Source organism: Apaloderma vittatum, unplaced genomic scaffold (assembly GCF_000703405.1).
Source record: "Apaloderma vittatum isolate BGI_N311 unplaced genomic scaffold, ASM70340v1 scaffold1423, whole genome shotgun sequence".
Taxonomy (NCBI): Eukaryota; Metazoa; Chordata; class Aves; order Trogoniformes; family Trogonidae; genus Apaloderma; species Apaloderma vittatum.
This window is the reverse complement of record NW_009707298.1, coordinates 14,975-27,246: the sequence shown is the minus strand read 5'-3', so window position 1 is coordinate 27,246 and position 12,272 is coordinate 14,975. Positions and strand designations below refer to the sequence as shown.

General features: G+C 43.7%; 1 protein-coding gene across 1 annotated transcript in view; it reads right to left on the bottom strand.

The window, feature by feature from the left end:
- Positions 1-12,272, bottom strand: part of LOC104271446 (activating molecule in BECN1-regulated autophagy protein 1-like) — a 96,930-nt gene that overhangs the window by 79,848 nt on the left and 4,810 nt on the right. The window contains 1 exon segment of the mRNA XM_009866113.1: positions 12,169-12,272. This exon segment is cut by the window's right edge and continues 21 nt beyond it. Within this exon segment, the coding sequence (XP_009864415.1) occupies positions 12,169-12,272 (104 nt within the window).

Below are 12,272 nucleotides of genomic sequence, written 5' to 3'. Positions count from 1 at the left end.
GAGCTGAGTTTCCTCAAAATCAAAAGGCTGTTCAGCCAGCTGCAATCCTCCTATAAGCTACTGCTGCACACCAACAACCAGAGCAAACCAGTAAAATGAAGCACTCTCAGGACTGCAAACACACCTACTCTCTCCGTAGTCCCAGCCTTCAGCTATGAAGAGAGCTTAAGACAGAGCAATTCACAGTTTGAAGTAGAAATACATTTTTATCTTCCCTGGAAAGGCTTTTATATTCCCTCAGGCCCATTTGGAGGTGAAATTACTGCACTACTTCACTATATCCCCTTTCCAGCCCTCCAATTCACAGCTAGCAGTCAGTTCTCCTACAGATGTACTCCTTCGATCTCTCATATAAATGTAAACAACAGCCACAGTGTAAAACGAGTTCCCTTACTCCATCTTCCTCTTACAGCAATGTTTAACCTAAAAAAAAAAAACCCCAAAAGTCTGAAGCATGAAGACACCTGAACGTTCTCCAATAACACTGTTACCCTCCCTCAAACCCTAAACACAATTATCAACTGTTAACAAGCCAAATTAATTCTTAGATATCAATTACAGCCTTAATAGAACACTAGAAAACTATTACAAACAAAAATCTCCATCCATTGGCTTGCGTTTCCCCCCCTCCTTTTCTCAGAAGAATAGGGGGAAATTATTTCAGACATCTCTGTATTGTGTTGCCTACTTTCAAAGAGAAAACTGAACTCACATAAGCAGAAAACATCGAGCGTTTTGTTCCGTGGCTTCATTTTCCATAAAATTTTTACAGTTCTTGTCAAACAGAAAACCACTATTGCTATCACCAGTTCCATATTCAACCTTAAAATAAAAAAGCAATCAGTATGCAGTTCTTAAGATTGCCTGAAAAAAGTGATTTCCAAAATTAAATCCTTAACATAATATACCTCTAACCTAACATTTCTAGACTGTTTCAGCCTTCACATGGTTATGGTTAGATATATTTAGACTAGCAAACAGCCTGAATTAAGACAGGTGAGAAAGAGACGATTAGAAGAAACAGATAAAATGGTCGAACTTTTCTTAAGACAGTCATAACTAAGAGAGATAAATACCCTGAGAATTTCACTAACAATGAAAACCTCAATGCTTGCTTTTGCAGTTCTCTGAGTTAGGTCCTCCATCCCCTGTTGATATTTTTGCATTACAATTCCTCAGCAAGGAAAAAGAGTTGGTAGCTGCCTTTCTTACAAGCATCCAAGCCTTGTTAAGCACTATTTCCATGACTTTTTTTTCTTAAAAAAGAAAAAAGTTATTCCACATAACAAATGCCCTTTGCAAGGAAATTTCCTTTCTTTAGGGAAAGCAGTGACAGCAATACGTGGTCACAGATAGATTCCAAACGTGACCTTTATAGAACACTTTGGCCTGTTTGTGAGAAAGGACTTCTGCTAACTCTGAAGGGCAAGCAGGGACAGAGAAGACATCCTTCTCAGCTGGAGGTGTGGGGTTGTCAGAGAAGCAGGTTCAATATAGGTCAGAAGTTATCACAAAAAAATATCTTTCCCCCTTCACTGATTCTGAGCAAAATCCTGTAGAAAACAAGCTGTAAGGATTTCTCAGTCAGACAGCACATCCCGGCTTCAGTCAGGACTGGAAGGAGCACATGGAAAAGGAGCGCAATTACATGAAACAAAGAACTGCAGGTAAGAGTTTAAACAGAAAAATCACTGGGATTCGAGTTGTCCTAATCACAAGGCAGCGAGCAGATTTTCAAGAATTTCAACACGGTTAACCCTTTAAACTTTACCTCCTTCAGTTTAACTAGAAAGTAATACCACATGATGAGTTGTGCTATTATGGCACCTCTAGCTCTTGGACTCAGAACTTCAACTTCCATTCACCACCTGACGCTGCAGGAGCTACAAAGCACTTTTGGAAATCACCACAGGGAAGGTCAGCGGCTCTCAGAAAAACAACGGAAATTTTTTTAAAGTGGACCCAAGGTCACACTGTTAATCTATTACTTCACCTGCTGACAAAGGCCATGCATCAGAACAAAAGATTAGCGAGCATTATGCAGAGGTTCTCATCATACATCACCAGGGGAATGATTAATGCGCTATTTCAACAGGCAAAAGGAAGCATACATCCATGATAGTCACTGAAAGGGTCAAGAGCAGCTACGGCAGGAGCTCCAACATGAGAAGAATGATTAAAGATGTGGCACTTTCATTTTGTAAGGGCAAAACTTGAGGAGTGGGAAAGGCAGAAGAAATTTAAAATAAGTTCAAGCTACTGCACGTGCTGTTTTGCTCTAGTTTTATATCAACGCTCTGAACGGGGCAAGCATCTCGGCCAAGCCGAAGATGGACCTCGCATTCCTCCATCTAGGCCCTTAAAAACATGCGATTTTACCAAAAATGCAACCGGAGGGATGATAACAGGCTTGAAAGCAGGGCCAGAACACAGCCAACACACCAAGCTCCCTCAGCCTGAAGGTAGCTCTGCTCTTCCAAGGGTTCTTCTACCTAACTTCATACATATAACGTCTACTTCAAATTCTCCTTTTTCTGGGAGTTCCCAACACCACAGATTGTGCGGACGGCAGAAATCTCTGCTTACCCACGCAAGTAGATCTGCGTCAGCTTCTGGGATAATCACACAGAGCTCCTGCTTCTCCACAGGGAACTGAAGAGGAGGTGTCTTTCCTGAGGGGGCAGAAGCCATGCCATTATCTCCATAGGCTTCTAAGGCTACGAACCCAGAGGTCTCACCACATATCAATCCCTTCCTTCAAACTGCTCTTGTTCAGACTGGGGTAATGAAGACAGGTCAAGAGAGGACCGCTAGGGCAGTTCAGCCACTGAGCCCAGTGCTCCCACTTGAGGAAGACAGGGGAAGGATTTGATACTAATGCATTTAGAGCAGAAAAATGAGTCAGTTTCTTGGCAGATAATGAACCCTGTTTATTCACAGCCTTCAGTTCCAGCAGGTGCTTTCTCAAGAAGAGCAAAGGAGGGGGTCAGTTACATCATCACACAACCAGCCATTTGGCGCAATCAGTTAAATATGTATGTGGAAAATGTTTAAAATGCATGTTAGCTATTTAACAGACCAGAACAGCTCAACTGGAGAAATCTACAGTCATCACTATTTTGGTTACAGTTGTAATACTGAGTCAGATCACATGTCCCTCCCTCTCCTTTAGCTCCAGGCCCAGAGAGTAAACGCACGCTGCTCTACTGCAAGTTCTCCAGCCCAGATTCTGTAATAAGGAGCAAATAACTGGACGAGGGCACTTTGTCCCCAGGCACACTGTGCTGTGTGCATTTAATTTATAAAAGAGCGGGAAGAAGGAGGGCATGCACGCAGTATATGTGACTGCACATCTAACAATTAGGGGCTTACATTAGCGTAAAAAAGAGGTACACTACACTGCCAATATCTCCAGCTCCTCCTCGCACTCAAGAAAGCTCCAGAGAGCTTTTAGTTGAGCAAGCAGGCCTGAAATAAAAGCTCTGAGGTCCTGCCCATGGTTTGCTTCTTGGGAAAAGGAAAACCAAACCAACCCAAAACTTAGGAGATTGTTTTAACATTTCTTATCTGAAGCCAGACAACAAGCTCTAGGAATCACAGCATGTCAAAGACCACCATTAATTCTAAATTGAGCAGCATCTCCCAGACAGAACACAAGCACATGAACTCAATGCACCTAAGTAAAAAAAAAGGAACAGAGGCAACTGTTCCAGGTTAAGTGAGGTTGTTTGGACGTGCTGCTCGCTCTGCAGCAGTTGGATCAGGGCGCTGGAGGGGAGCCATGCACAGACAGCACAGGAGACAGCCAGTCGAACAAAGAATGGCTTTCAAGAGATGGAAGCTATTCACACTTCTTCCCTGTCTGTAGGAAAGCCAAGAACCGGTATGTTATGGTATTCTCAAATAGCTATCTGTTTGAAGTCAGCTGTCTTTCAACTTCTAAGCAATCTGTGTTTATTTTTTCTGTTGTATGGTCATCTCATATAGGTCTTCCTCAAAAGAAAAAAAAAAGGGAAAAAGCTCAGAGATCCCAAAACTCAAACTCACCCAACTCTAGATCTCATTACTCCTCAGTAGAAGGAAAAAAGTAAACCAGTTTCTTCCTCATTAAGAAACATCACTGGAATCTGTTCTAGTGGGAGGTGTCCCTGCCCATGGCAGGGGGGTTGGAATTAGATGGTCTTTAAGGTCCCTTCCAACCCTGACAATTCTATGATTCTATAATTTCAACCTTGTTGCCACTCTGGAGCAGGTGAACACAAAGCAAAGTCCCAAAACAGTACCAGAAACTGCTGGGAGACAGGTCTCTGTTTCTGGGAGATTACAGAGAAACAGAGTTCACCTATTTCTTTTTTAGGTAAACTCCTCATTGCTGGGCCTGGACTACCAAGAAAAGTGGTGGGAGAAGGGCAGTGGCTCAACTGGGGAAATTCCCTGAAAGTATTTGAGAAAGCAGATTCATTTCTATAACTGCTTAATTTACAAGCCAAGCTGCTGCAAGAGTAACGTGGGGAAAAGTGCCTCTTTTTGTGTGCTACAGTCATTGCTGTATATTTAAAGTCAGGCCAAGAAAAAGAAGTGGCGGCTTAAGCCTTTCTGAAAGTTTGCCGAAGACTGCACATACTCAGCTTTCTGAAGTGTTCAGGGAAGCTCGGCAGCAAGGAGTGACCTCTATTAGTCACTGCAAGATGGGAAAGCACAAAGCATCATTTTTTCCTCCACCAACTCTCAGTAACGAAGTAAGAGCAACCTTACATTATTCTTACATCAGGAAACCAGCAAAAGCAGGGGGAGGAACACTTGTGCAAGAAAACAGGCACCTCTTTCACTTGTTCTTCTACGTAACAGCCAGCAACACTTTTAAGAGCTCAAACTCCTACCGCGTCAGTAAAACAAAGTCTTTCCTGCCCACACGGAGATAGCAGTGTCGGTCTGAAAAAAACCCACAAAGCTAGAAGGGTAGCAACAATAATCTCAGAGCTCATGCAGACATCAACTGACTATTTAGATATCACAGCAGCCTCTCCTACAGTTCAGGCCGTGGTTACATTCTCAGGATAAAGCTGATATGTATTTTCCATTTTTAGAAAAGGCCAAACAAACAACACTTGCCAAGTCTGTCCAGGCCTGACCATCTCACCCATAAACACAGCCAATTATCATGTCACCTTCAGATTATCACTTCACTTTATGTTCAGCACCGATAAATTAGGTCTTTGCCCATTCCTATGTGTCCAGGCTAACATTTCCAGAAATTGTTCCCCCCGTCCCACGGTTTCGACGTTCTCCCCTCAAGCACCTCCTCTTCCCAAAACACAAATCTGAGCATCTTGTCTTTGTCTGCAAACATAACTCCTATTTACCCCACTGTCCCTACCTAACTACTGAGATACTCCTTATCACTATCACCATTATTTTTAAGAATTCCAACAAGCATCTTTACAATTATTTCTTAAGAAGCATGAAAAGAGCAGAGCATAAACGTTTCCAAAACTATCACATCACTGCAAACTACAATAGCCAGGACAGCAGGCTAGCGCTTCCACAGTTGGCCTGAAGGAAGGGGTGGGGAGAAATTATCCTGGAGAGGTCTATTTAGATTTGGCACAGGCTGCTTTCCCACTGACCTTCAGTCCGAGCAGCCAGCACCATGCTGCTGCCTCTCTTCCCCACAGCTCAGAGACGGGCCTTCCTCCTGCTCCTGTAAACAACTGGGGAAAAAAATAGTAACCACGCGGCTTTTGTGAAATAAGGCACAAACCAAGATGGAATGCACTAGGTATGCACCTCCACACAAATGGCTTTAGGTAAGGCAACTCCCTCTTGCTTGAGTTCCCTCACCCAAAACAAGGAAAAGGAGTAGCACTACTCTTATTTTTATGGCAAATTTCAGCCACAGAACTGCCTCCTAGTAGGCAACTGTGTACCCATATCCGGGGCAAGGAAGCATTCTGGTGGTTTTGTTTTGAAGGGCAGGATACGAGTGACACACCTTTTCATTCAGTGCCTTACACCACGAAAAAATGACTATCAGAAGCCAATATATGCAGAGACCTGAATAGTCTGGTCATTTAAATCAAAAAGCAGAGCAGCACGCCACAAGCTCAGGCTCCAGCACAAAATCAAGAAAGAGCTGTAAAACTGACGGTACTGTTTTCCATTTTATAGCACTCACCACTACTAGGCAGGAATGGGGGTATTCCTACCCTATCAATCTACTTTAATAACAAACTGGTGCCAGTACGATCACAAGTTAACACCATATCTGCAACTTAGAACTGCAATAGGCATCCCCTCACAGTTATGAGTAAGCCATGACTATTTGCATTAAGTAAATAAACAAACTAAACAAAAAACACCCCACCACAACCCATGAGGAATAAAAAAGAAAAAAACAACAAAACACATTCAAACATATCCGTGGCCTTATACAAAATCCCCAAAATTTAGGTAATAACTCATTGCATACTTGAACAAGAAACTAAACAGAGCCCCGTGGAAAAGGTGATCGCCCAGTCTCCAGTTGACATCTGCCAAGCACTACTCCAGAAAATAAGCCCCATATTATGGAAGTCTTCTGAGGACAAACGAGCAACCATTTAAATGCAAACAAAACCTTTCGGAAGGCAGACTGCAAAGAAAGGTTTGCTCCAGGCTTAGTAGGCAATGAGCAAGAAGTAGAGATGAATTCTGCGAAGTTGGCAAGGTCTTTTACAGCTCTAACTCCTGAGCATTTGCATATGAGAAAGAAAAAATACCTGCCTCACCTCAGATCCACATCTACCCCTTTCAAACCCTTACAAAAGCCAAGAGGATAAGCTCCTCCCTCCCTTGCATTCTGCATCAGAGCCATTTCCCCCCTGGATCCCCATTCACGCCTTTCCTCAAACACTGAAGAACTTGCAAATATATGATAACTACGGAGATAAGCTGCAATTTAGGACCGAGGGGGAAGGGTGGTGGTCCTCAAGCTACCTTATTTTCTTTACACACCAACTCAGAAACTTGAAACTGTCCGGTTCAGCAAGGAGGCGAGGAAAGCACGGAGCAGAAGCAACATTACCCCCTTGTGGCAGTAAAGCAATATGGAACTAAGTTCTGAGAAATTCAAAGGGGAACTGACTGTGTCTTTTCATACCTGCTGCAAGTATGGAGAGCTACGTGCTGCCAGAAAGGCCAGCAAGCCTGAAGAGAGACGTGATACGAGCTGGAGTCACTGTACTGCCCAGGCAGGAGAGAAAGGTACCACCGCTTCCACCCTGCAGCACGTCAGGCCTCCAGTCTACGTAGAGCTCACCGGTGAAACCACGGGGAGAGCATTTAAACCCTTCCAAGAGAAATGCAACACGGCCAAACTCACTTGCAGCGCACAGCACCGACACGTGGATCACGTTCACCACCCCACGCGCAGCTTTCTCATCCAGGCTGAGCGCAACACAGTCGGAGCTCGGGAAAAAACACTGGGTTTGCATCACTGGAAAGACTGCAGGCTGGAGGGACCACAGTCCTCAGGCAAGAGCTGAGGAAACAAGACAGAAATCTGACTCTGGACGTTGTTACGTGGTTCCAGGGAAGCTGGGTCCAACATCGCCAAAAAGCGATGCCTTTGGCAAGCTGCGCAACTTGGGCAGCTCAGTTATTTGCACAGCACTGTGGACTCTGCACTTCCATACCCTTACAAAATAAAGGAGTTTATAATATAAAGTGTCCCCAAACAATACAAACTCCCTCACCTCACACACACTCCCTTCCTACCTCCATGCACGGCAAAAGCATCACCCAGGATAGTTCCAAAGACTTCTCAGATTTTCAGATAACTTCAGCAGTGTATCTTGGCTGCCAAACGAAACAGGCAAGGCAAGGCGAAACCATTATGCACTCATAAGACACAGGCACAGAAATTACTCATACCACAGCCTACAGAACCTGACCTCTGAAATGAGTGCAGTGGAGTGGTTAGAGAAGTTTAACATAATTGCCAGACAAAGCTTCTTAATGAAAGAATACAGATAACAAGCGTTTCCTCAAAAAACAAAAGGTTTTATGCAAACCTGCCTGGCAATAGGACAGGGCTCATTTTCATCTGCAGTAATTCATTCAAATCTCTAGTCAAAACAGACAGGTAAACATTATCAGAATTGCCCCCTCAGTACATTATGAGCACCTAAAACCTGAAGGCATAGAGGACAAGTTTTGCCTTTGTGTATTTTTCTTTCTCCCCTTTCTAGGGATTGTTTCACAAGGTAAGATTAGACATATGTCAACAGTGACACACGACACTACTTGCTCCTTGCATTTATTCTAGAAAGACTGTGGCCTGGGTGCCATGCCAGAACTCAGAATCAACACCAGGAAGATTTTTCTTTTTTTTTGTTCTGTATATAATGCTTGTGTTATATTAAAATAGCCAAAGAGATGGCATTCAAAGATCTGAATCAGTTTTATTAGTCAGTATTGCACTGTACCTGTCATTAACTGATAGGCTGAAATATCTCTCAGTGGATACCACTGCTAGGATTCATTTTCTTAAGAAGGCACTAGCTCCTCTCAAACACACAGTTGACTAGAAGAATCTTCTTTCATTCCCTATTCAACTTTTCATCATGAACATGAGTTGGCCCACAGAGCAACAAAGGCTTAAAGTAGTAAGGGAAAGGATCCTGTAACTAAGATTACAGTGTTAACACAATGCTTCTGCAACACATTTTTTTAATTAACAGGAAGCTACAGAAAACTTAAACTAGCTATCATCTGTTGCTCAGTTATATTTCCTTCATGCAGATCATGCCAATAACTTCTATCACCAGTTTTATGCAGCACATTTCACATGGCAACTTCAGGGATTTTTGAGGCTCTTTTCACTTTGATGTTAGAAGTGAGGCAAAGATAAATCCACAGGGGAAAAAAACCTACATTTGAATTAATGAGATCAGCCTGGAGAACCTCAGAAAAGCTAGAGCTCATTCCCACCAACTTCTGCTTAAGGTAGTAGACTATAAACCTTCCCCAATTTCACACCTCACCGACACAGCTTCAAGAAGCACACAGCTCTGCGCCTGTGCTGCTCTCAGGCCAAGCTGACAGTGACAGGACTGCGGTGTTGCCAGGGCTCCCAGTGGCATGTTCCTCTTAACCGAGGTGCCAGAGCCGTTAGTCAGGAATAGTTTTGTTACATGCTTATTAACGCCTCCACGATTAGCCCAAGATAATTAGCCCAGCACCATCAGGAAGAGCAGAATTCTCTCCCTACCCAGCTGATACAAATGCATCAACAGAATTCAAAGAACAGCCTTTATGAAACTACCTACTAGCTTAATCAACCCTCTATGGTAATGTCTTCTCAGCAAGCTACTTCTCAGCCAGACGAGACAGGTCAAGGAATGGATCCTACCCATGGACAGCAAATGAGAACACACAGGGTTTCCAGATGCAATTTTTATCTTAAGTTTTTCAACTGGCCTTTGAATACAGAGCTCAGTTGCCCAATGAGGACATCTAATGGAGAGACAGAGAAGAACAGAATATAACACAGGGTTACAAGCGAATATACAGATTTGCTTTAACACTAAGAACTACCCTGAGGTCCACAGGAACAAAATTACATTGATTAAGAGTGTGTAAGCAGTTATTAGTTGCACTCTCAGGCTTGAAGGCTTACCCTCCCTCTTCTGTTTCCCCGTGCACTTTCAGCATTGCATAGCTTATATCTCACCATCCTTAGCCACAGCTTCAGATGCTGCTGCAGCTGCCAAGGTTCTAGACTCCGCCGTGCTGGAGTGGCTCAGGCACTCCCACTGTGAGAGCACACCTTAAGTCTGTGAGACTGGATGTAAGGATGTTCGTTCTAAGCAAAAAATAGGTAAGTGGTTGCTCGCTGACTTGTTATTGCTCTATATGGAAAAATATAACAGCTACTTGGAGAAGGGCAGAAAATTACACCTGGAGGATACAGCTACCCCTCATGCAAGGTTCCTTTCAAGGGCAAAGATTTCATAAAAGCTCCCAAGTCCACCCAATGTGTTTAACAGGAAAGAAAATGAACTTTTACTTCAAGGAAACTGCCATCAGCATTTAGTAAAAGACTGCTCACTGCTTTCAACTTCCTTACCTCAGTACTCTACAGTTACTTTATCTCAGTTAGAAGGGAAGCAGAAACCCCTGCCATGCCTGTTCTTGGAACAGGCCTGATAAGAGAAGGAGAACGGGAAAACAAGAGTCCCTAAGAGCTTCCCAGCAGCCTCTGCCAACACGGTTTCACTAAAGGTTTCATCTTCTAGGAATTCCTCTGGAATTAAGCTCACACATCAAACTACACACTCCAAATTAACGTCGCAGTGAAATGCACCTGCCTGCACAGGTGACCAGGTAGGCAACTAACCCTGCACAGCTGCTACAGCCACTGAGCAGGCAGCAACAACCACCAGGGATGACAGGCAGAGTGACCCAGAGATTTAGAGTCACAGGACTCCAGCTGTTAGGCAAAAACCTGTCCAGCTCCTGCATGCCAGGGTGGACTGAATTGTATGTCTCAGAACATTCTTAAATTGTACAACTCCCACAGAAAAGACCACATCTCTAGATCTCACCATACCTCACTGTCCAAATACGTGCCAACCACCCGATCACTAAAGAGGTTATTTGCCCCTGTTATTGCTGAGATTACAGTGACCCGGCCCAGCGAACAGGCTACACAGTGGAGATGTTATGAGCATGTACAGCTATTTCAAAAGAAAGATAATGCAAGACTTATTCATGAGCCATTTTAAAACTAAATTTGTCAGCTCCTTCTCACCTCTCTTCCCTTTAACATGCGACTAGACGATATCTGATTTAAATTAAAGGCAGGTAAGTTCAGGCCCAAGAAAGAAGTAGTTATCATGTAATCAGCTTGAGACTCTCATTATGGCAGGCTATTTAAAAAAATTTTTTAAAAAAAAAAGGAGGCAAGGATTTAGAAACAGATGAACAATTCTGTGACCACCATCACTTATTTGCTCTGCAACTACAGCAACAAAAAAGGCAGCCACTGTTCCAGCCTGAGTATAATCAGCTTATCTACAGGAAGGAGGAAAGAATTCCCCTTCCTCAGGCACTCCTGTGTACAAAGCCTCCTCAGTCAGTTACATCTGCATCCAACCTCAAAACTTTGATTTCCCACAGCACGAAGCACTCATTTCTAAGAAACAGCTAGATCGGACCTTCCCTCTGAGAAGAGCACAAATCGCTTGACAGAGAGGATGCCAAACTGAAACACAGCACGTTTCAGTACTATCCAAATACTATTCAAAGTACCAATGTAGCTGAATCGTCCATACAACCCCGTGGGGACTCTTTCACACAAAGCACAGGTGATTCCTTGTGCAAGTCCAATTTGGCTCATTCTGTTTCTTGTAACACATCTGAAGTACTTAAAAAAAACCCCACATCCTTCCAAAAGAGAATCACCTTCTTAAAAACTACCACAGAGTCTAATATTTTCAGGGATCAGCACGCCCCTAACCAGTTCACCTAGATTCAGGACAATGGGAGCCACTTTCAAAACCCACCTCTTCATCAAAGGCAAGTAACCTGCACAGGTTTGACCCAAACACTAGCTGCTAAGGTATATGCCCAAACCACTCATACAGAGGTTTAGTGCTTTTTTTGCCCTATATGGCAACAGCGAGGAAGTAATTGTTAAACTTTCCAACTTAACAACTACAACCTCAACAAGACACGGCACTCAAGAAAGCAATTCTCACTGCTCACACCCAATTTTCCACGCCTACCCTGGGTGATTCTTCATGCGCAGCGTGTCTGTGGTACAGGGCAGAAAGGGTAGGGTAGCACATCCCGTGTTCCCACCCTTCTGCAGCGCCTGGAAAACACCAGGAGCACAGTTCACCGCAGGGATCTGCTGCCAGAGCCCATCCTTCTGCCTGTCCGTACTGTCATTCTCCTTTCCCACTGAAAGGTCTGATCTCTGTCCTCACAATCTTCAGAATCTATTTGCAGCGTGACAGTGGCAGCTATAAAAGACATCAATGCAACATCTCTATTTTCGTCTACATAAATAGCACACGATCACACGAGAACAGGTTTTGAACTCTGAAAATACTGCAAAACTCAGACTAGATGGGAAAGATTTAAGAAAAAATAGAGGAGGAAGGCCCCGAGCATATATCTTACCTCCTGAGTGAATCCTCCTCTGAGCTTTCCTCAGGCATTTCCTGGTTTAAGGCCTCCTGTGATACATTCCCAGGTCTGCTTGAAGCCGACTGGCTGTAAACTCT